This window comes from Zingiber officinale, chromosome 2A, assembly GCF_018446385.1.
Source record: "Zingiber officinale cultivar Zhangliang chromosome 2A, Zo_v1.1, whole genome shotgun sequence".
NCBI lineage: Eukaryota > Viridiplantae > Streptophyta > Magnoliopsida > Zingiberales > Zingiberaceae > Zingiber > Zingiber officinale.
In genome coordinates, this window is record NC_055988.1 from 51,463,228 (window position 1) to 51,489,933 (window position 26,706).

Sequence of the window (26,706 nt, forward strand, 5' to 3'; positions counted from 1 at the left end):
TAAACATTGGCAAGCTTATCAGTATTGCAAATTTCATTTAATAGAATTTTTTTTATTTTGTTACTTTTATATTTGTTAAACACTAGCTTTTCTTTTGTAGGTATTTAAGCAAAATGGGGGATAATTTGTCATGAAAAGAAAATTGACATGTCTATTAAATAAACAAAGCCCTAAATTAAGAGGTGGGCACCTTTAATAAAGTATCAAAGAAGACAATAGCTCTCATGATCAGCAAAGATATGCAAAAGCGGCAGAGTGGGTTACTAAGTTACTTAGGACAAAGTGAATCACTAGGATAAAATACTGGTGTATTATAAACAGAATCCAAGTACTTGTCTCACTAATACATTCAAATACAAGAACACATTAGACAAGAGGACACCTCCTAAGAAGTTTATATACTCACTTTGTCAATCGGAAGAGAAAAAAGAACCAATCCTTCAGAAGATGAAAGAAAGGTAAATGCTTGATTCGACTATGCTTTTATAAAAAAATAATTTTTAATAAATAACTCCGTCCATGATGACCAGTCATGGCCGGTCCCAAGCCCGGATAAAGGAGGAGGGTTGCGTTAGGTTGCTAGCCAGCGTCAAACTATGGCAAATATTCAATGAATGAATCCATTAAACTATTGTGCTAATGCTAGGTTGTTCCCCAGAAGGAACGTGTTGCAGGGTTCGACTGTAACGTCTCGGCAAGGACCGCTACATCTCCAGAACTCAGGTGTAGTGATAAATATGCAAGAGTTCGCGTTACAGGGTCCGACTGTAATGTCTTAGCAAGGACCGCTACATCTCCATGAGAACTTGGATGTAGTGTTAAATAGGCAAAAGTTCTCACACCATAGGTTAGATAAGAACAAATATGATAGGAAAACTAATAATCTAAAATTTGAAACATGGAATATAGGAACTCTCACTGGTAAATCAATGGAAGTAGTAGATATGATGATTAGGAGAAAAATTAGTATTTTGTGTGTACAAGAGACAAAATGAATAGGTGAGAAGGTAAAGATGGTAGAGAACTCGGGTTTTAAGTTATGGTACACTGGAAAGAGTAAAGCAAGAAATGGAGTGGGTATCATTGTAGATAATTTGTTAAAGGATGAAGTTGTAGGAGTAGTTAGAAAAGGGGATAGAATTATAGCCCTTAAGATAATAGTGGCGAAAGAAACTATGAACATAATTAGCGTATATGCACCACAAGTAGGATTAGATGAAGCTACCAAATTAAGGTTTTGGAAGGACTTAGATGAAATATTACAAAATATTCCACCAAATGAAATGATTTTAATAGGAGGTGATCTAAATGGGCATGTCGGAGTGAAAAATGAGGAATATGAGAGAGTACATGGAAGTTATGGGTTTGGAACGAGGAACGAGGAATGAGGAAGGGAAAACTATATTAGATTTTGCGATAGCATATGACCTCATATTAGCTAATACGTTTTTTAAGAAAAGAGAAGAACACTTAGTCACATTCAAAAGTGGGAATAATAAATCGCAAATTGACTTTCTTATGGTTAGAAAGAAGGATAGAAAGATTTGTAAAGATTGCAAAGTCATCCCTGGAGAAAGCTTAACTACCCAACATAGGGTAGTAGTATTAGATATACGCCTCAAACATAGTATCAATAGAAAGAAAATATATACAATTCCTAGAATTAAGTGGTGGAAGTTAAAGGATGGGAAACAAAATATATTTAAGGAGAAGGTAGAAGTACAAGCATTAGGTGAAATATACGATCACTCTAATACAACATGGGATAAGATGGTATCAAAGTTGAAAATAGTAGCTAAGAGTGTACTCGGTGAGTCAAAGGGACATGCACCACTAAGTAAAGAATCTTGGTGGTGGAATGAAAAAGTACAAGAGAAAGTGAAGGAAAAACGAATAGCTTATAAGGAATTATATATTTGTAAGAACGAGGAAAACTTAAAAACATATACAATAGCCAAGAAAGAAGCTAAGAAAGTAGTGAGTGAAGCAAAAAATGAAACTTTTGAACGCTTATATCAAAAATTGGATACAAAAGAAGGGGAAAGAGGCATTTATAGAATAGCTAAAGTGAGAGAAAGGAAAACAAGAGATCTTAGCCAAATAAAATGTATTAAAGATGAATGTAATAGGGTATTAGTAAATGATGGAGAAATAAAAGAGCGATGGAAGAGGTATTTTCATCAACTTTTTAATGAAGGTTTAGGTGACCAACTTAACTTAGGTAATTTAATTAGGTCAAATGAGCAAAGAAATTTTAATTTTTATCGTAAATTGAACTTCAGAAGTAAAACAAACTTTAAATGAGATGCACAATGGAAAAGCCGTTGGACCAGATGATATTCCGATAGAGGTATGGAAGTGCTTAGGGAAACAAGGTATTGAATGGCTTACAAAATTATTTAACATGATATTGAAAACGAAAAGAATGTCTGATCAATGGAGGATAAATACTCTAGTTCCCTTATATAAGAACAAGGGAGACATACAAAATTGTGTAAACTATAGGGGTATTAAACTAATGAGTCATACTATGAAACTTTTGGAAAAAGTAATAGAAAAAATATTAAGGAAGGAGACCACAGTGACAGAAAATCAATTTGGGTTCATGCCTGGAAGGTCGACAATAAAAGCTATACATCTCCTTAGACAATTAATTGAAAAATATTGGGAGCAAAAACAAGATCTACACATGGTATTCATTGACTTAGAAAAAGCTTATGATAGAGTCCAAGAGAACTTATATGGAGAATTTTAGAAAAGAGAGGTGTTAGGTTAATATATCTTGAACTAATTTTCTAATTTGTTATGTTTCTAAGGATTCTCTCTAATTTTCCAAGCCTTGATCTCAAGACTTAATTTTCCTTTCATAAATCCTCAAACTTATATTTTTCATTTATCTTTTGAGATTTTTTTCTTCAGATGATATTATTTTGGTAGATGAGACACGTGAAGGAGTAAATGCTAAGCTTGAATCTTGGAGGTAAACACTAGAAGGGAAAGGTTTTAAGCTTAGTAGATTAAAGACAGAATATATGGAATTTAAATTTAGCAATATTAGAAGTAATGAAACAATTGTTAAGATAAGAGAGGATGAGTTGCCCGGAATCGAGAGATTTAAATATTTAGGATCATTTTTACAAAATGATGGAGGGATTGAGAGAGATGTCTTACATAGAATACAAGCAGGATGGGTGAAATGGAGGGGAGCGTCGGGTGTTTTATGTGACTGTAAAGTACCTCTTAAACTTAAAGGTAAGTTCTATAAAATCGCAGTTAGACCTGCTATGTTATATGGAGCTGAATGTTGGGCTATGACTCGAGCACATGAGCATAAGATGAGAGTTGCAGAGATGAGAATGTTAAGGTAGATGTGTGGACATACGAAGATGGACAAAATAAGGAATGAGAGCATTAGAGAGAAAGTCGGAGTTGCATCTATTGAGGACAAACTCCGAGAGACACGTTTAAGATGGTACGGACATGTACTTAGACGACCAATAAATGCTCCAGTTAGGCGATGTGAAACCATGATAAACATGCATATCAAACGAGGAAGAGGACGACCAAAAAAGACTTGGTTAGCAACAATAAAATAAGATAAAATTTATTTAAATATAGATGATAATATAATAGGAGATAGGGCTCAATGGCGTAAAAGGATTCATACAGCCGACCCCACCTAGTGGGAAAAGGCTTGGTTGTTGTTGTTGTTGTTGTTGTTGTTATTGTAGCTTGTTAATTTATTGATATAATTAGCATATCTATAAAGCTAGAAGAAGACAAATTGAATGTTACACAATATTTTAGTTTAAATTTTAGAAAAAAAGAATTATGAGTAAATCCACACCTTTCGAAAACAATAATTTTGTGAAACGATTATTTGATTCTTTTAGATGTAAAATGAATAATTCCGAGCTACGTCAACAAGGCATGTAGTTTTTATATATTGTAATATTGAATTGTAATATTGAATGTTACACAATATTTTAGTTTAAATTTTAGAAAAAAAGAATTATGAGTAAATCCACACCTTTCGAAAACAATAATTTTGTGAAACGATTATTTGATTCTTTTAGATGTAAAATGAATAATTCCGAGCTACGTCAACAAGGCATGTAGTTTTTATATATTGTAATATTAAATTGTAATATTGAATGTTACACAATATTTTAGTTTAAATTTTAGAAAAAAAGAATTACGAGTAAATCCACACCTTTCGAAAACAATAATTTTGTGAAACGATTATTTGATTCTTTTAGATGTAAAATGAATAATTCCGAGCTACGTCAACAAGACATGTAGTTTTTATATATTGTAATATTGAATTTCAATTATCATTACATGATGTAGTATTGATAAAATTAACTAGGGAAGCACATGGGAGGAGGCAATAAACTTTGCATTTGTTATCAAATAACTTGGTTCAAGATTATGTAAGTGCAAATAAACAGGTTCTATATATATTTATATCATTTTGTATATGGGAGTTATATACAAAATAGCATGTTGAAGTCTCTATAGAGTATATTTAACCAAGTTCACTTTTTAAGAACATAAATTAAATTAAGACCATACACACACAAAATGTTTGGAAACTCTATAAATTTAAAATAACAGAAACACTATGTATATACTAACATAATGTAGATTGGAGTATCAATCATGTCTTATGCGTCATTGTATCAATCATGTCAATGAGTATTGTGTCGTGTCAACACTCGACACCTCTTGATATTCTATAATAAACATGTTTGGATGAATTGAGATAATATCGTAATTTCTTTTAGCTTGTGCCCTTACGAGATAATGTTAAAACTTACAATTTCAAATGGAATATAAAGTCTGAACTTAAGTACGCTGATTTTTCTTCTTTTTCTTATACATCTCATTTTTCCTTCTGCCTCCAATTCACCACCAACACCATACATCGAAGCATCGGTAAGATACGGAAACAATATCATTTCAGTCAAATATAGAAACATTGCCACAAGTCAAGATTTTGAGTGAAAATGGATTAACTTGAGTTATAATTTAGTCAAACTAGGTTGAATTTTGATAAAATTGATTGATGTAGCCTTCCCTTTAATCACAGTATGTTTCTTAGATAACAAACATAGGAAGAAGACAAAGTCTCTATTGCTCTCTTAGAGATTCACTTTGAGATCAAGAATCACTTAGTAAAATCAACATCTCACTTAATTTTCTCTGACTTACTACTGATCAGGCAAGATTCCTATGGGTCCAAAGAGAAAATAAAAAACTCAATTACCCTTTTTCAACTAAAAATCAATTCGAAGGTAATTAAGAACCCAATTAAACCTATGACATTCCACAATAAATAGAAACATTTTAATTACAAATTAAATTAAGAATCTAGTGGTATTTAGCTATTAATAATAAAAATATAATTCTAATATTGATAATATTTTTATTATTTATTAATTTTTATTGATAAGTAGGACACTATTTGTGTACTACATTATTAATAAGTGAATATGTAATGATAAAATAAGTATTCTTAAAAATTTTGAATATTTATTCTAATTGAAAAAAATATATTAAATATTAGAGTTTTTATTTTTTACCTCTGATTTCAATTTCCTTCGTCATGTAGATCCGATGCAACCAATACTTAGATTCTTTAACTATCTCATTCCAATACTGATATAAATTTTGACAACTATGATCATAATACTATTGTTTATATGATAATATTTGGAGCTTTCTCACCTTATGAAAGAAACTACTTAATAATAAATTGTTTCAAGTTATGAGATTAAATGTGATTTTCAAAAGTCCAACCTTTTTTGCTTCAAAAAAAGAACTATCAATTTCGCATATTCTTGTATAAGCATTACATGTTTAAGCATAATCACTACTGTTTAATCAATTCATATAAAAAATCTGTATCTTGTTTGTTTTTCATTAATAATTATGTTGCATGTGTAGAATATAAATAAAAACTACTTCGTATGGATTGTTTATATCAATTAAATGTTATGCAATTATTAAATAGCATATCTTATAGGTATAATTGATGTTAATAACTCTTAGAAATGAATGTAAATATACCAACAAATCATGTAGTCACCTGATTGCATTTCACATGGATGCTTTTTAAAAGCTGTATACGCGCAAACATGCACCAATAAAACTCAGCCTCAATATGCCTAAAGTTGGTCATCGTAAATGTAAGACTGCTGGTGACCAGATGAACAATCTCAGGAAAACCGACAACTCGGCCAAGGAAACTTTAAAACTACATCCATGTTTAGTTTGTGTCACAGATGATGCGGCATGAATTACCGTCAAACTTCTTCAAGACTCACTTAACAGTTGAATTGAAAAGAAACAACTTTAAAAGAGATGCTTAAAATTAAAGAGATAATCAAAACAATATCCTATACTTAAAGGGATAAGTCCTTTACAACAAATCAACTCTATCTTTTTAACATTCATATCCTACCTGTCTCCACCTAAGCCTTGCAATCAACCTTTGCCAAAGTGTACCATATGGCATCCCATGTATGAAGTAGTATTAGTTCATTGGGTTGTTTTTTCTTTTTTTTTGAGAATATTAATTTTTATTATCTTTATTTGGTATAAACTATGCCAGCATGGCATGTGCGTCGGCCTATATTCATATTAGTTGGGAGGCCATGTCAAAGAAGTTAGATGGAGAATTTTTAATAGGGTTGATAAAATCATAGAAATTTTGTTAATGAAAAGACAGGATAAAATTTCTACAACCCTAAAAGAATATAGGATATGCATAGTAATTAACTTTATTCTAAATCCATTTGGCTTCAAAACAATACAAGCTTAGAATCCATCTTGTATGATAGATTCTTAACAAGCACGACCAATCTTGTTTTATTACAAGAGCCATGGCATACCGATCAAGTTGGTAGCTAATACCATTTACATAGTGGTTTTCTAAGCAACAAGTGTATTCATCCACATTGAGTAGTATGTATTTAGTACACCAAAGAAACAATAAATTTAAAAACCAAAAAAGTAATAGTTTTCTAAGCAGCAACTGTATCCATCCACTTCGAGTAGTATGTATTTAGTACACCAACGAAACAATCAACATATAAACGAAAAAAAAGTACAAACAAAAAGAAGTGAAAATTCAATAGAAGAGAGTGACAGGTAAAATACTGGTTGTGATGCAGCCAACGATACTTCCCCATGTGAGTACAGATAAAGATAAGCTGACATACTTGTAGGAACAATAATGGTCATCCAGGTTGCACACTGCAATAAGAAATCAATTAGCACAAAAGGTTTACAGTTTTAGTATGTTTAAATCATCCATTGATCAAGAATGCATTATTTCAATATTATATAACAATGTAATAGATTTAAAAGTTTGTAAACAAAACTAACCCTGAAACAATTACATACTTTACAGAAATGCTCTCATAACTAAAAAAAAATTGTACGAATAGCATATAGAAGTAATCATTTAAACTGATATGTTGGGGTGTTCATGACTTCAGTGTTTAATAACATCATCTTGATCATAACCTGTGTTTGTCCCAACTTTTGGGATTTCACTGCCTAATAACAAAAAGAACAAATACAGACAGGTCAAGAAAGATGTTGGCATAGAAATTGCGACCACTAGTGAAGCTTAAGTGTGAATATCATATATAAGTAATCATTTCAATTGCTAGGTTGGCATGCCATGATTTCACTGCTTAATATCATCTTCATCATAACCTGTGTATGTCCCAACTTTTGGAACTTCGCTGCCTAATTACAAAAGAATAAATACAGACAGGTTGAGAAAGAAGTTAGCATAGAAATTGGAACCTCTAGTGTAGCTTATGTATGGAAGTTAGAGTGAGTAGGACAAACAAATATCAACAGGTTTTGACACTCTAATTCAGTACAACGGTGAACTACTAGAACTCCTGTCGTTTGGGTAGGTTGTAGCGTATGATATCAAGGATATTTGAATTGGAAAAGGTTTCTTGTAATGACGGATCATTATTAGTTTTTCCATCTCTACCCACTTTTTAGCCATGTTGGATAACAGCACTCACACTGACGCTCTCTGCATGACCCCAATAATCTATTAGCCATGTGTAGAACTTAAAGAAATAATTGTGTCAAACATTGGGTCCACACTCATGTCCAATTCTCATAATGCTAATCTGAGTAATATCAAGGACATGGTTTTACATGTTTTTCCGTACTGCTCAAACAAGCAATACAAATAGTCCCAAAAGAGACTGGCACCAAGATGAATTCAAAACACTGATACCATTGGGAAATCATCAACAAAGCTTTTAGTGTCATCTTCATCTTTTCTGCCTCTTTAAAACATCAGTACCACCAAGCTACAGGAGAAGACCAACTGTTTCTTCTGCGCCATACAAACATCAATAAGTCTCCTTTTGCCCCTTTTACCCATAAGTTTTGAGTTATATTACTTAAACATATAAGGCATCTTTGATCATTACCACCGGAACTATCTTTTTCTCATTTTATTGGCTACAATTGCTCATAAAGAATAATATTTGTTTGTGCACATCAAATATATGCAGCTTATGAGACATGTGTCAAGGGGAGCATGTGACGCATATCATATGTGAGTGGCTTCAACATGCAGGACCTGGTAAATTATACAGCTACATATGCCTCATCAGCAGCCCACAGATACAAACACCCAAAACGAAACTATGGTGAGCTTAAATCTGTTTAGGAAAAGCCAAATCAAATAGAAATCCTAATTATTCCTTGCACTAGTCACTTTTTGAATAATGATTTTATCATATTTTTTCCCTCACCAGAGGATTAGTTCTCATGTTTGGAACACTTAATAAACTGTCTTTTATATGGTGTCTTGAAGTATTCAATTATATGCATATCACTTACATAATATGCTCTGCACATTTGAATAATAGATATTGTCATATATTATATATTCCCAATTTATAATTATTACTTTCTTATGTTCCGGGTTAAGAAGATCATTGAATTGAAGAACAAGGCTTGCTCAGACAATGGCAAAAACTTTCTTGTGATTAATCAGAAGGGCATTGATCCACCATCTCTAGACCTACTTGCCAGGGAAGGGGTAAATCATATCATCACTCTAGTTGTTGATGATTAATTTTTTTCACTTCAAGTTGTATCTGGGTGAAACTTTTCAACTTTCCTAGTTGGCATTCATCAGAGTTGTTTTATGTCCTTCGTACAATTCAAAGTTATCAACGACTACTACTAGCCATTGTAATTCATTGTAGACAATATGCTGTATGAACCTATTTTCCTTTTCTTGAGCAACCTGAGTCTTGAATATTTGCACATGCTATGCTTATCTCATGAAGATGATTATTTTAAGAACAGCTTATTTGCATGATTTCACTCGACAGAAATCAGTTCAATCACTGCATTACAGGTTACGGCATATATGTTAAAATTATGAGGTGGGAATAGATGATTAAGGTTGCAATATAATCTGCAATTAATCAAATGTTTTGACTATATAGCAATTGCAGGATTTTGATAAATATTCAACATTTACCTTGTTATAATGTATTTCACAAATTTCTATTTTCTAGTTCTACTAGGAGGAGCATGAGTACTAATGATGTTGACTGTTTGACCTTTTGGTTAGCTAAATTCCTTTTCTTCTATTTGTTTATTTTGCTGCTGCAGATTTTTTCTCCATTGTTATAATATTTTGTTTAATTCATTATGAAAAACAATGATCTAGTTTTTGCATCATCAATTGCTATTAATTCTCCAACTCTGCGTATGACGAAGCAATCATGCCCGATCAACCCAAATAGAAGAGGAGGGTTGCGTTAAGTTGTCAGCCAGTGTTAAAACTATGACAAATGTTCAATAAATTGATCCATTAAATTATTGTGCTAATGCTAGGTTATTCCCTGAAAGGAACGCATTGCAGGGTCTAATTATAATATCTCGGCAAAGATCGCTACATCTCCAGAACTCAACTGTAGTGCTAGTCCGACTGTAACGTATAGGCAAGAACCGCTACATCTTCATGAGAACTTTGGTGTAGTGTTAAATAGGCAAAAATTCTCATATCATAGGTTGGATAAGAACAAATATGATAGGAAAACTAATAGTCTAAGATTTGGAACATGGAACATAGAAACCCTCACTAGTAAATCAATGGAACTAATAGATACGATAATTAGGAGAAGAATTAGTATTTTGTATCTACAAGAGACAAAATAAGTAAGCGAGAAGGTAAAACTAATAGAAAACTCAAGTTTTAAGTTATGGTACACAGGAAAGATTTAAGTAAGAAATGGAGTGGGTATTATTGTAAATAAGTCATTAAAGGATGACATTGTTCGAGTAGTTAGAAAAAGGGATAGAATTATAGCCCTTAAGATAATAGTGACAAAAGAAACTATGAATATAATTAGCATATATGCACCACAAGTAGGATTAGATGAAGCAACCAAATCAAGGTTTTGGGACGACTTAGATAAAATATTACAAAGCATTCTGTCAAATGAAATGATTTTAATAGAAGACGATCTAAATGGACATGTTGAAGTAAAAAATGAGGAATATGAGAGGGTACATGAGGTTATGGGTGTAAAACAAGAAATGTGAATAGGAAAACTATATTAGATTTTGCGATATCATATGACCTTATATTAGCTAATATGTTTTTTAAGAAAAGAGAAAAACACTTAGTCACATTCAAAAGTGGGAATAATAAATCGTAGATTAACTTTCTTATGGTTAGAAAGAATGATAGAAAAATTTGTAAAGATTGCAAGATCATTCTTGGAGAAAGCTTAACTACTCAACATAGGTTAGTAGTGGTGGATATACACCTCCAATATAATATCAATAGAAAGAAAATATATACAACTCCTAGCATGAAGTGGTGGAAGTTAAAGGATGGGAAGCAAAATATATTTAAGAAGAAGGTAGGAGTACAAGCATTAGGTGAAATATACGGTTACTCAAATATGACATGGGATAAGATAGTATCAAAGTTGAAAAGAATAGCTAAGAGTGTACTCGGTGAGTCAAAGGGGCATACACCACTAAGCAAGGAATCTTGGTGGTGGAATGAGAAAGTACAAGAGAAAGTGAATGAAAAATGAATAACTTATAAAAAGGACAGCCCGGTGCACGAAGCTCCCGCCATGCGAGGTCTCAAGGTAGGATCCATTGTACGTAGCCTTACTCTGTTTTTTGCAAGAGGTTGTTTCCAGAATTCGAACCCGTGACCTTTTGGTCACATGAAAAATGAATAGCTTATAAGGAATTATATATTTGTACGAACGAGAAAAACTTAAAAAAATATACAATAACAAAGAAAGAAACTAAAAAAATAGTGAATGAAATAAAAAATAAAACCTTTGAATGATTATATCAAAAATTGGATACAAAAGAATGGGAAAGAGACATTTATAAAACAACTAAAGTAAGAGAAAAAAAGACAAGAGATCTTATTCAAATAAAATGTATTAAAGATGAATGTAGTAGGGTACTAGTAAATGATGGAGAAAGAAGAGATATTTTCAATAACTTTTAATAAAAGTTTAGATGACCAACTTAACTTAGGTAATTTAAGTAAGTCAAATGAGTATAGAAATTTAAATCTTTATCGTAGAATTCAAACTTCAGAAGTAGAATAAACTTTAAATGGGATGCACAATGGAAAAGTCGTTGAACTGATATTCCGGTAGAGATATGGAAGTACCTAGGAAAATAAGATATTAAATGGCTTACAAAATTAATTAACATAATATTGAAAACAAAAAAATATATTTAATCAATGGAGGATAAGTACTCTAGTTCCCTTATATAAGAATAAAAGAAATGTACAAAATTGTACAAACTATAGGGTATTAAACTAATGAGTCATACCATGAAACTTTGAGAAAAAATAATAGAAAGAAGATTAAGGAAGGAGACCATGGTGACTGAAAATCAATTTGGGTTTATGTTTGGAAGGTCGACAATAGAAGCTATAGATTTTAGACAACTAATTGAAAAATATCGAGAGAAAAAATAAGATCTACACTTAGTATTCATTGACTTTGAAAAAGTTTATGATAGTCCTAAGAAAAATTATATGAAGAATTCTATAAAAGAAATGTATTAACGTAACATATATTGAATTAATTAAGGGTATGTACGAGAATATAACGACTAGGATAAAGATTTCAAGTGGAGTAACTGAAACATTTCTAATAAAGATAGGGTTACATTAAGGATCAGCTCTAACTCTATCTTTTTACACTAATTATTGACAAACTCACTACACACATTCAATGCACAGTACTGTGGTACATGTTCTTTGTGGATAATATTATTTTGGTAGATAAAACACGTGAAGAAGTAAATGTTAAATTAGAATCTCGACACGAACACTAAAAAGGAAAGGTTTTAGGCTTAGTAAAATAAAGACAGAATATACGGAATTTAAGTTTAGCAATATTAGACGTAATGAGACAATTGTTCAGATAGAAGATGACAAGTTGCTTTGAACTGAGAGGTTTAAGTATTTATGATCATTTTTTCAAAACGACAGAGGGATTGAGAGAAATGTCTTACATAAAATACAAGTACAATTGTTGAAATAGAGGAGAGCGTCGAGTGTTTTATGTGACCGTAAAGTACCTCTAAAACTTAAAAAAAAATCTATAAAACTACAATTAAACATGCTATGTTATATAGAGCTGAATGTTGAGCTATGACTCGAGCACATGAGAAGAAGATTAGAGTTACAGAGATGAGGATGTTAAGGTGGATGTGTGGACATATGAGAATGGACAAAATAAGAAATAAAAACATAAGAGAGAAAGTTGGAGTTGCATCTATTGAGGAAAAACTCCCAGAGACGAGTTTAAGATGGTAAGAGCATATACTTAAACGACCAATAAATGCTCGAGTCAGGCGATATGATGTGAAACTATGACAAATACATAGATCAAACGAGGAACAGGAAGACCAAAAAAGGCTTCATTAGTAATAATAAAACAAGATAAAATTTATTTAAGTATAGACGATAATATAGTAGGAGATAGAGTTCCATGGTGTAAAAGAATCCATATAGCCGACCCCACCTAGTGGGATAAGGCTTGGTTGTTATTGTACTGTCTTATATTTCCCACTATGTGGAATTGGTTTATTTAGATCCTCCTATGCCATTAGACTCAATCCCCTAGTATATCCTCATATATATTTAAATAAATGTTATCCTATTTTATTGGTCCCTTTCTTCCTCAATTAATATGTATATTTATCATGGTTTCACATCCTCTAACTAGAATATTTATTGATTAGCCTAAGTACATGTCCATATCATCTTAAACACATTTCTCAGAGTTTTCCCTCAATAAACACAACCTTAACTCTCTCTAATGTTCTCATTTCTTATCTTATCCATCCTCATATGTTTGTACATCCACCTTAACATTATCATCTGTGTCTCATTTTATGCTCGTGTGCTTAATTCATAGCCCAACATTCAACACCATATAATATAGTAAATCTAACTATTATTTTATAAAACTTCCCTTTAAGCTTTAGAGATGTCTTACAATTACAAAGAACACCAAAAGCCCTCTTACATTTCAACTATCTTGCTTTTATCCTATGTAAAACATCTCTATCAACCCTCTTTTTGGAATAACAATCTTATATACTTAAAACTCTTAGTTACAAGTAAGTTGTTATCTTCTATCTTAACACTTGTCTTGCTATGTGTAATATTACTAAACTTAAATTTCAAATAAGCTATCTTTACTATTCCTAAAACATTTTATTTTCAATATTTTCCGCCAAACTTCAAGCTTAACATTTACTCCTTCACATATCTCATCAACCAAACTAATGTCATCTATAAACAATAAGCACCATGATAATGTATCTAGGGTATGTCCAATGAATTTATCATGATGAGTGTAAAAAGATATAGATTTAGAATTGATCCTTAATATAACCCTATAAGAAATGCTTTGATTAATACGCTTGCAGTTTTTACTCTTATCATTACATTCTCATACATATCCTTAATTATTTCAATATGCAACATTAATACTTTTCTTTTCTAAAATTCTTTATATAATTTCCCTCATAAAACTGTTATAAGCTTTTTTAGGTCAATAAATATCATGTCTAAGTTTTGCTTCTTCAATACTTTTCAATCAGTTGTCTGATAAAGATTGAGCCTTTCTTTTATTGACAAAAAAAAATAATTGTGATCAGTGAAATAGATACTATATAAGATGTCATCCCACATATGAGGCTAATATTAAGCTTTACTATAAAGGTTGCATACAATTATGTCAAAATTATTTAATTACTGATATGACGTTACAATATTAGTTTGTCTTAATTCCTACACTGATATTCATATGAACAGATAAAAAATGAATATGGAGAATGTGATTCAAATAGAAAGTCGTAAGTACTCAATGTTAATAGTTTAGCTAAAAAAACAATACAAATCTTATCATTTTGTACATTATGCACTGCACAGCTATATATACAGGTTAAGCTCAGTACTACTTACATGTTAGTCGAAGTACCCATATGGGATCAGTTAATTTCTAATATTTACAGCATTCCAGCTAACAATGTAATAACATTTTGTATACAATATAGTATATTTATAATGCTTAATCTCTTAGGAAAAATCAAAAACACCTTGGTATGCGAATCATCAAGGAGGCACCTCTTTTTGGTTGATTGTTAAGAGGCACCCCTCTTACCATTTTAAGTTTAAACAGGACAATGCAAAGATTGTTTGAGAAACTCCATATATTGTATAAAATTGTTGGGTATTGTGAGAGGTCAAACATGAAATTTACTTCAATTTGAAACAACAGTTATCAAAAACATATTTTTTAAACTTGGGTTTAATTGATTGAAGTGCATTATTGATCTCATATCAAACCTAACAATGTTTATATACAATTTCTTTCCATAGGATTTGATTTAGATCCTACAACAATTTGCAAAATTGAATAGATCTATTCAAATTAGAGACAAGAAAAGATGTCCTTTCAATATTTAACCAAAAAGGGGTGTTGATGCAACACGAGAGAGCCCCGTAGATTGTCAATGTGCCTTAGTTGACAATCTCAAAGTTGCATGTATGGATCTGCCAATCTAAGATTGTTTGAGAAACTCCATATATTGTATAAAATTGTTGGGTGTTGTGAGAGGTCAAACATGAAATTTACTTCAATTTGAAACAACAGTTTTCAAAAACATATTTTTTAAACTTGGGTTTAATTGATTGAAGTGCATTATTGATCTCATATTAGACCTAGGAATGTTTTTATACAATTTCTTTCCATAGGATTTGATTTAGATCCTAAAACAATTTGCAAATTTGAATAGATCTATTCAAATTAGAGATGAGAAAAGATGTCCTTTCAATGTTTAACCAAAAAGGGATGTTGATGCAACACGAGGGATCCCCAGAGATCATCTATGTGCCTTAGTTGACAATCTCAAAGTTGCATGTATGGATCTGCCAATCTATGATGTCTCAACTAAAAAGAAAGAATCTCCACAATAAAAATCTATATAGTATTGCTTGAATGAATAAATGAGATAATAGCAAGTTCTCTTTATACACCATAAAATAGCCTGATCATCTAAGAGCATCTCCAACGCAAGTTTTATTAGAGGTTTGTAAAATTGAAAAACCTCACCAAAAAGAGCTTTTATGGTTGTGTATATAAGGTTTGGGGTTTTTAATTTAAGAGCAGGTTTGAGTTTTCAAACCTGCTTTTTTCTCTTAAACATAGAGCTAATAATTAATGTCAATGATTGTCATAATGTTTTATAATGTTTCATTTTATAAATAATTAAAAATAAGTCCACTTATGGAGAGAATTAATGTGCATGAGCCATGCAATTACATGTGGAGAGAATTACAAAAAAGCTCACTTAGAGCTTTAACCATTAGGAATATTTCAATGAGATTTTATAATATTGACGTGGTATATTAAAATCTTCAAAAAAGCTCATTCAAAGTTTTAACTATTGGAGATGCCCTAAGTGCATATAAACTTTATAATGTTTTAAAATAAAAAATATGAACAATATTTTTACGAGCTAAAAATTTAGACTTTGCAACAATTAGATTTATTGGGACGGTTTATTTCAAAAAATATTAAGAATTTTAATAATACTGTCTTCTGTAAAGAACTCAACTTTTAACAAGTGTGATTGGACCGGATATACTGGGACTAAGGGTATTGTGATTTTTTTTTTTGTATGATAAAAATTAATTAGATGTTAAAAAATTAAACGAGCTGCCAAATTAAACAAAAAAGTAATTCTTGAAAATAAAATTGGCATTATATCGAGTTGATGTGAACCAATCAACAATGTCTTGCAATTTTTGCTGCAATGGAACTTGGACTGGATTATAAATTCCCTTACACCAGATCCAATCTGCTTCTTAAGATTCTTTTTATAAGTTTGGGACTCGATCCAATTTCCTTGGACCATATTTTAAGTTGCCTTGCTACACTGTAATTGCGCTTGGACCATATCTTAAATCTTCCACAAATCCTGACAATCTTTTTCCAACACACATAACGAAGAGGCTGTGACATAGGTTCTATAGGTAGGTCATAAACATAGTTGTCAAAATCAATATTGGAATAGGATAGTCAAAGAATCCAAGTATTGGTTGTATCAGATTGCTAGAATTGATAAAATCAGAATCAGCAAGAAAAAGAGAAAAAATATTTAAAAAATAATTTTGTTAAATTATTGTAAATTTTAACAATAATATTTTTAATATTATTGTTAAAAAATATTATAACAAGTAACACAATAATATTTTTAATATAGATTACTTAATTGTTATAATATATGTGTGTGTTATTATTTAATATTAAATTTTATAGGATCTAGTCAGATCCCTCATTAGTTTTAGTTAAAAGGAAATTTCAAGATTGTTGTTGACCGATATAGATTATTGTATTCTCTTAATCCTAATAACCTCTTTTAATCCATAACAACTAGCTCGATCAATAGTGGAGAATGAAAGATAAATAAGGTGTTGAATATAACAAGTGATGCAAAGTTGAAAGTATGATCCTTGATCTTTGAGTTGTAGCTACGCTAAGCAATTTTAGAGGAAAAGGAAAACAAAGATTCTCCTTTCCATGTGAGTCAATCCTTTGTGTGAATTCTTTAAGAATCAAGATAGGATTAAAAGGAAGGCTAGATTAGTCAAGTTTTTCAAAAAAAAAAAAAAAAAAAGTTTGACAGTTTGACCAAATTTTAACTCAATTTCATTTATTTTTGGTCTTTATTTGATTAAATTTCAATTGAATCAATCAATTTTCTAATGTAATATAACTTATTTCTAACTACTTTCATTGAATTTTAGTTTTTACAAAACTTCTCTTCAATCTTTGTAAACTCAGATTGACTCTTGTCCATATCGATCCAGCTCAAAAGATCTGTATCAGTGTTGACTGATTATGTCAACAATGGTCATAAATTTTAGTAAAATAAGGTTGCTACTAGTGCATGCGGAGAGGAAACTTAGTCATCAAAGAGCATCAAGTCTTCATCTCTCCATTGCGTTGGCATCATTGTCAAGAGGGGTTGGGTATTCAAGACTTGTCAAATGGGAGCTTGATTGTGGAAGAAAGAAGAAAGTTGGTTTGCTGAGAGTAAAGGCTGAGTAGAGAGGTTGCAAAAGTAGCTAGCAAGTGATTGGATGCTAACAAATCTACAGAGACTTGTCGATCGAAGAAAAGGGACAAGTTTTAGAAGCAATATCGTTGTGGGGCAAAATGGTGTAGGAGTGCTAGTGAAGTGGGCCTGCAGTGGGTGGTTATGACAAAAGAAGGGTTGACTTCTTCAACAAGGATCAGAATCATCGTTGACCTACAGTCTTGATGATTCAAAAGAAAAGAAGGTAATTATTTCATTTATTCCCCCTTAAATAAACAAATAGCTTTATTTATTAATTTAACTAAAATAAGAACACTGGTTTATAAAACATAATTTTTCAAACTATAAATGAACATTAATCATAATGTAGATCTAAGTGCATTGTCATTTGGCAACACCATCAAGTGGTGTGCATCCCATCTAGTTAGAGTAGACTACGAGAATCTAATACTCTGTGCAAGGTTAAATCACAAGCAATATTCAAAATAGAGCAAAGAGTATAAAAAAATAATAAAAAGCTACATGTATGTCACATAAGAGTTCTCAATGTTCAATTAACATAATGGTGGAAAAGTTTAATATTTGTATTATCCTCAAAAGTTTGGCAAAAAAAATAATTGTAATGACTGTTAGAAGTTATATGAAACTAGGAAACAATGATTTCAACATATGATTCTCAAACTTAAGTGCAAGTATCCAACATGGATACAAATATAATGTCAATACAACACATAGTAAGTGAGAATATAGGATCAAGGGTCTCTAGGCGTCCTGCATGATATACCTTTACTAGAATTTGATTGTCACACCACTACAAGAATCACCAAACAGTCAAATTTACTGAAATTTACTAGCCTACTTAATTATGATAGCAGAGGACTTTTGTGGTGAAGGGACAAGAAGGTTTGTAGCAACAATCAGGTTGTTCACAAAATGGTTTGAAATTTAATAGCCATGCTGGGCGAAACAGCTAAAATTTTTCATTTCATTCTCAAACTAGAACACAGTATAAGGTAGCACAGGCAATAATTATTATGTCACTCAAGCTAGAACACTGTCACCTATGCTATATAGGCCGAAATCTGAACCAGTATGCAGCTATACTGGGCCATCTATTAGGACTCATGGTGGGTCCAAATCATGATGTTAATATCATTGCTCAAAGACCCTACCCATTGTTATTAGGCATCGCAATTGTCCCTCATCAGAATGTTGAGGCTACAATTTCATTAAGCAGAGATTCTAGACCAAATCACCTTTCATATGCTAATCCAAACCATCACATGGTCTTAAGTTAAATTTCACAGTTGTAGCATGCCTTAAAAGAAATTTGACTGACAAACCAGTCTACTCTCTCAAGCAAAAAGTATGGAGAAACAAAAGGAAACAAAATGAATTTTACATATAACATACACATGGTCAGCTTGTAAAAATATCTACAGATTAATTAGAAAATACACACAAAGAACTGATACATTAACCAACTATACTACAATTTTTGCAAAGTTTATTAACTATACAACTGAAAAATCTCCTAATATATTACATCCATACAGCAAATATGTTATCTAAAACTGATATTCTGGTATAAAGAGACTAGTGAGTGGAATCTGCCAATGCAACAACACTGTGACAACCTAACAGTGTATATTATCATATCACCAATCTATTTGTCCAAAACTATTTGATTATCAGTTATATAGACTTTATCCCTCTTTTGAGCTTTGGATGTATTTTATCATTAAATATTAATAATAAAACAGGTTAATTCATTTAATATAGTAACTGGAGTTTTCGTGTGAACTCCCTCTACTTGTTGCCTTTTCTCTATAATTGATACCCTCCATCAAAGCCAAAAATCTGCAATCCTAGCATGCCTTTCTGAGGATACTTTATTTTAGCAAACTTTGCTAGCGCAAAAAAGAATTAGCATGTAATTGTTACTTTATATATGTAAATCAAAAGTGAAGAAACCAACAGAAGTTTCATACATCTTAAACTCATGTACTTATTTAAGAGATAGTATGCAAAACACGAGTTGAGAACAATTGTTGCACATTGAGAAGTGAAATCAATATTATATACCTTCCATATCTCCCGATGTGTTAGATGGGTGTGGTCAAGATCAAATACTTTTGAGTAGTTAACAGATGACTGAGAAAAAACCCATAGATTCACCCCCCATAGCCAAACCATCAAAGTCTGTAGCGTCAAATTACAAAGATTTTGAATGAGATAGCAAGTTATTCTAATTTAAATAGCCTTTCAAACAGATGAGCTACATGACTATGAAAAAACTTACCACAAGAAGAAGAGGATTAAAATATAAAAAAGTCTCATAAAGAAATAAATCCCTTTTATCTGCATTCATTCGCATCACAGAGTCCCAGCCTATCTGCAAAAAGCGTGTGAATCACAGGCCTGAGATTTGTTAGCACTGCTTAATCATACTGATCAAGTGTAACATTTATTCAGCCAAGATTAAGGACTGACCTTGCAACATGTGATGCCCCACAATAGAAACAATACAACCTGAAACAGGTTCCAGACTTAGCAAATAACTAACTAGAAAACTTTGCGGTTACAAAACATTTGAAAATAATTTGTCTTCCAAAAAGTATACACGAGTCATATTACCCTAGAGGTTCTCACAATTGAAGGGAGCAAATATGTGAAGTAAACTTAGTCATACAATGGCTATACCATCATGGCTACAAATTAAGATAATTGGATATATACAGCTTCAATCATACTTAGATATTGAAGTTATCATACCCATGATTGCCTACCATATTAAAATTATTGGATAAGTTTATTTGTCGTATTTGAAATTAAAAGGTAAAAAAGACATCTATCATGGTATAAGGAAACATAGATCATTAAGAAGGTATATTATGCAAAGAAATATACTTTAAATAAATTCTTTAGTCTAATCCAAGTTTAAAATCAAGTTATGCTGAAGTTTTGATCTTTAACCATAAAAATATATAATATAATGCCTTACTGTGTCATGACGATATAGTTTAAATACTTGTTTACTATCAAACATAAGTGTATACTAATTAAAAAGAGAATCATTTACATTAGTATTTGAGAACAATAAATCTATGATTATTACAAGAGTCTCGATCATCTTAGTAACAATAGAGTTCCATGCATCAAATGGGATTCTTCGGTATTTGTAGGATCAACCCCATAATTTTCCAAAACTCATATTAAACAATTGATATTGATTCTGCACATCTCCATCAGCATCTCTTGATTTACCACTAAGAGTTGGACTTCAACAAGCACTACTGGAATCGAAACCAATATAGCAGATAGAACCACAGAACAAGGATATACATACATCCCCAAGTTTTGAGATGAGAGTATGATAAACCACAATTTCAATCTCAATATCTTTCCTGTATATTTTGATAATGATGAGCATCATTTTACATGTCACCTTTATGTCAGTATTGACAATGTCTCTTAATACCTTTAGTGCCATGATAGTAATCTTGGCTTGCATTATATAACATTGTTTGTATGTCCAGGGCTGAAATGTTGAAGTCTAGACAACAACACCTAGTGCATCTCCACTGTCATCGCCTCTATTTGTGGTTGCATTATTGTAGGCATTCCTATCATTAATTTAAACGTCTTGTTATATAGCATTGTCAAAAGGCAATAATGTTTCATCACTCTCATCATATTCGTGCTCATTGATTGCATTATGTGGATTGTAATTAATCATAAATTGGCCTTTTCCCTTGTCAACTAGTTTTATTGAATAGATTTGGATGATTTCTCTTTCTATTTACTAAATATTGCGAGATCATTGTCTTTTCCTTTGTTTGGAGCATTTGGTTGTGTTTGGACTTTAGATGTTTGAGTTCAGATAGGTTGAGATCTAACAATAGAAATTCCCAATCAAAAGTTTCATCAACATCATCTTCCTCACTAGTATCTCTTCTCGATTGCTTCTTTTAAATGGTCAAGGTGGATCGCCTTTTCTATATAATTGATTCTCATTCTCAATAGTATTCCACCTATTCATTATTAGATCATCCTCAATTACTAAGAATTCAGTATCCAATGATTCTATATGATTGGATTTTTATTCTTTATAGCTCTTAATTAAAGACACAATGGAAAATGCATACTATCATCTCCAAGCAACAATAAGAAGGGTGAGTTCATACTATTAATGAGAGAAAAAAATAGCCAATTTCTTGGGAGCTACTTAATTGCAATTTTTTCAAATTAGGAAGAAAATCATATTATAACCACCAATCAGCTATTAGATAAATAATTGAACAAAATAATTCCTTTCTATAAGTTAATAATAGAACAACAATCAAGCCTTATTTTACGGATCGGCTATATGGATCCTTCTATTCCATTGGACTCTATCCTCTACTATATCATCATCTATACTTAAATAAATTTTATCTTATTTTATCATTGTTAACCAAGTCTTCTTTGGCCTCCCTCATTTAATGTGCATGATACGGCGAGTATAAAAAGCTGCTACAGATGCAACCAAGGTCAATTGGATGCTAAGGTAGGTCAAAGTCAAGGGAAGTCATGACCCTCTCTTTCCAATTGAGTTGATCGACCTTCCCAGGATTGACCTGAAGGTTCGATCAGCCAAAATCGACCTGAAAGTCCGATCGACCAAGGCCAACTCAAAAGTCTAATCCACCGGTTCAACCCGCCAATCTTCCTAGTAGAACCAAGCCGATCAATCTACCTGGCAGAACAGAGCATCCCACCTGTTTGTCTTCCTAGCAGTGCAGGGTCAACCCGCCAGATCCGACCGGCTACATTCCAGAGCTGACCCGAGCCGAACAGCCAGATCTGACCAGCAGCAATGCAAGGTTGACCCGCCAACGGTCAAATCCAATCAGCAACATTCCAGAGTTGACCCGCCAGGGCCGATTCGCTAAATCCAACCGACAGTATTCCAAAGTAGACCTGTGTTAGTTAGAGCCCTAGAGCCAATCATTTGATGATTGTATGGACTCATTGTATCATATTCTTGTATATTAATAAAGACATTTGTTTGGTTATTATACTTATTTGTATTAGTGCCAAATAGACTAAGTATAATAGCGTCCTAGAGTAGAAGGTTCATACCTATATCAATCGATTAGTTGAATCGATAGTGAGATGATATAGGGAACACTACTCTAAATCATTCCTAGTCGAGTATTAACATTCAGGGACAATGTTAATACAATAAGATTAGCATGTAGGTCAGCTCGATGACTTGATCTCACAAGTCATGGATATAGAGATATCAAGCTGACACATGGGTATGCATTAGAGAATGTATACTGAATGACCCGCCATGAGAAAGTATCATGGATCGTTATATGAGTGTCATATACTTTCTCATGTGGCTATTAGTATGACTATTAGTCCTTAGACCTGAAGTCACCATGGATCCCTACATAAGGAGTTATGTACTTTGGTTTCGTCAAACGTCACCCGAATCGGGTGGACTATAAAGGCAATTACTGGGTATGTAACGAATTACGCAGAGGGATGTGAGTGATGTAGATGGGATCTATCCTCCTATACGACGGGAGTGACATCGATATTCTTGATAGAGTAAGACCACGAAGTGTATGGCCATACCCAAATGAGTCAATATGAGATATTGAGCTCATTTGATTGAGTGAGTCTACTTGGAGTTCAAGATTTAGATTGGTCAGAGGATGACACGGTCTATGCCTCACATTGATCAATCTAAATGTCTAGGATAGAAGGACACTTGTCATATATTGTGAGGAGTCACAATTAATAGTCACAAGGTGATGTTGGATCTCAACATTCTTGTAACTTGGATAGCAATGATGTATTGCTAGATGCCGCTCATTGCTTATGTTTCTAAAGGAGTTTAGAAATATTGCCAACGTTACAAGAGCCTATTGGGTCACACGCAAAGAACAAGTGGATGGAGATTAGGTTCATATGATGAACCAATTGGATTGGGTTCATATGATGAACCAATTGGATTCAAATTACACTTATTGAGTTAGACTCAATTAGATTCAATTGTTGAATGAGTCTAATTTAGATTTGATTCATTGAGTCAATTTATATTAATGAATTGAGATTCATTAAATTAAAATTGACTTGAGTCAAAGGTTGGATTTAACTCAACAAGGAAGACAATTGGTCAAGTTTGACTTGACCAAGTAGAAGTTGAAACATCAAGTTTGACTTGATGTATTGCCACATCATAAGGTTGACTCATCCTACATGGCATGACTAACCTTGCCACATCATCTCCACCTCATGAGGTGTGCCACCTCATGGAGGTTACAACACCTCCCATTCCATTTAATGTGGCCGGCCACATTAAATGAGGGAGTTATGAGTGTGTGGCCGGCCACACTAAAGGATGAGAAGGTTTTCATTTAGTGAAATTGATGTGTGGTAATTATTCCATCTTCTTCCTAGCTTCTTCCTCCTCTTCTCTTGTGGTTGCCGTGGGTTCCAAGGGAAGATGAAGGTGGTTGAGTGAGTTCCAAGAGCAAAGGAAGAGTGAAGGTCACAAAGGAGGGATACTACTTCTTGAGTGTAAGACATTCCTTTTGCATCCTTTCTTTTCTTCCTTTTAAATCCTACCCGAGAGCCCTAGAAAGTGCTAGCACACTTGGGGCTCTCTTCTCTATCCTTTGAGTGTGAGAGACACTCCTTGTTCGTGTGGATATCACTAGAGAAGTATCTATCTTGATACTTTAGAGATCCGACACGTACCTTGGACAAGCGGGATTTTGCGAGGGCACGCATCGAAGGTAAAATGTTTTCTTTGTAGATCTACTGTAGATCAAAGTATTAAAACTCGTACTCGTGTTTTCCGGAAATTTTCCTTGCACGGATCTACGGCTTTGGGTGATTCGGGGTTTCCGCGACGCGAAAAGTATCAGAGCCACGTGCAAGGCGTGTACGAGTTTAATTTTTGGTTTTATGAAAACTAAAGTTTCTGTAATTTTCTGTAAAATTATGATTTTTATAGTTTTTATGGGTAATTTTTCCGTAGAGATTTTTCCAAAACGGCTTCGTTTTGCCCCAAATCCGTTTGGGACAGCGGGCTTGGGTGTCATTAGATCGCAAAGGAGCAACTCACGATGGTTAGATCGTGGGTAGGGATACTGCCCCTAACCCCGCAAGGGGATTTGCTCCGCGATTGCACCCGAAATCGCTAAAAACGAACCTGTCGGGAAGATTTTTCGAAACGGCAATGTCTCGACCCAAATCGTTTTGGGACAGCGAGTTTGGGCGTTGTTGGATTGCAAAGGAACCCTCGCGATGGTTAGATCGCGGGTAGGGACGCTGCCCCTGGCCCCGCAAGGGGATCCGTTCCGCGATTGCGCCCGAAACCGCTAAACGGGACCGCCGGAAAATTTTACTCGTAAAAATTGTAAAAAATTATTTTTAAAATTATAGAAAATTATGAAAATATATAATTTTGAATTATATATTAATTTTGTGATAGTCATGGCCCAAAAACCCAATATGATTGGATTGTGTTGTAATTCATAATACGGCCTACGTGCCGTTATGTATGTTTTATTTTTCCGCGACCTGCGCGTCGTGCTTTTCTCTTATATTCTTGTTGTAAATTAGATTTAGACTCGAATGTAACTCGAGTTTCAAATTGTAATGTACAAATTGGAGCAGTGGAGGGTCCACACGAGACGGAGTTCCGAGGCGAGCACGAGCAACACAAGGTGGTCAAAGGGAGGAGCTTGGAGAAGCTGTTAACCCTAGGTTGACCATTCGATCTTCTCATTGGCTTGAGAAGATCGTAGTAGGGCCATGACTAAATCACAAATATATTAATTAGTTAATTGCTTATGTATATGATGCATGTTTAATAAGTAATTAATTAATTAGTGCCTTACGATTAGATTAGATCTAAGTCGTGCACATGATGCACCCTTGCGATTAGATTAGATCTAAGTCGTGCACAAGATGCGATTAGATCTCGATCGAACCAACTCTAAATGCCTAACCGTGCCGTGATACCTATCACTACCTCGATCACATGTATTGTTGAATCTGCCAAAGCAGAGCAATACATATTATCTTGGTAGGGTACGGAGGGACAATCTTGGTCCCGCCTATCAACGCATGGGTGAATACAAACTCAATTAGATTGAGTATTCCTAGTTACTCGGTTGGATCGAGTCAACTATAGGCATTCTTCCAATAGTTGGAATGATAGGTCAAAATCACATCTATATTAACTCTCGGATGTATTAGCCAAAGCTAACTCGAGTTTTAATATAAATGCGGATATTGATTTTATAAACAAGAGTTGCGTAGAGATGTAATTGGTAATCGTTACCTACCGATCATACTAAGTCAAAGCTAACTCAAGGGTTAGTATGATGTGGATCTTGTCCCACAAGAATTATAGAATTCATGGGAGCATCATTTAATTAAAGGCCTAATTAAATGATTTTAAAAGAATATGATATTTATTTCTATAAATTTTCTGTTGTAGATAACCATGACGTCGAATACGAACTCTTTCTCCTGCGCTCGTCCTTAAGAAGGACAAGCTCAACTGAGCAAATTTCGATGCAGAACCGAGAATAGTTCTCACTCGGAACGTAACAGACGCTGAGCAGCCCATTCCAGGCTCCTTCCGCCACCGCCACGCGTGTTGACCCGGATGCTTAAGAAGCATCAAGACGACGCATTAGACGTGTCTGCTTACGCCGCAACCACGAACTCGAGCTTGTAAACAACACGAGTTGATGGCGCCACGATATGGTTGAACATCTTTGTCACCTATATCAAGGACAAGCAAGGCAATGGAAGAGGAACTCAAAGAATACCCGGAAGATCTTACGAAGAAGAGAAATAAGATTTCTTATACATGTTATAAGTCAACCTCTATTTCTTCATCGTGGGTATTAGATACGGATGTGCTTTGCATTTGCACTAATGTCCGAGAAATAGCAAGGCATCGACGGGTGAGATAGACCACGAGTAGCAATGGAGCACGAGTTCACGCTATCT

General features: G+C 33.1%; 1 protein-coding gene across 3 annotated transcripts in view; it reads right to left on the minus strand.

Annotated features, from left to right (window-relative positions):
- Positions 1-26,706, minus strand: part of LOC122041112 (SPX and EXS domain-containing protein 1-like) — a 45,270-nt gene that overhangs the window by 6,019 nt on the left and 12,545 nt on the right. For all 3 annotated transcript variants that reach the window (XR_006128833.1, XM_042600699.1, XM_042600698.1), the window contains exons 4-7: positions 20,170-20,208; positions 19,979-20,071; positions 19,762-19,878; positions 7,165-7,260 (exon numbers count right to left, since the gene is read on the minus strand). Coding sequence is in view for 2 of the 3 variants with exons in the window: in XM_042600699.1 (XP_042456633.1) it covers positions 7,165-7,260; positions 19,762-19,878; positions 19,979-20,071; positions 20,170-20,208 (345 nt within the window). In the remaining variant the exon portion in view is untranslated. The remainder of the gene's footprint in view (positions 1-7,164; positions 7,261-19,761; positions 19,879-19,978; positions 20,072-20,169; positions 20,209-26,706) is intronic.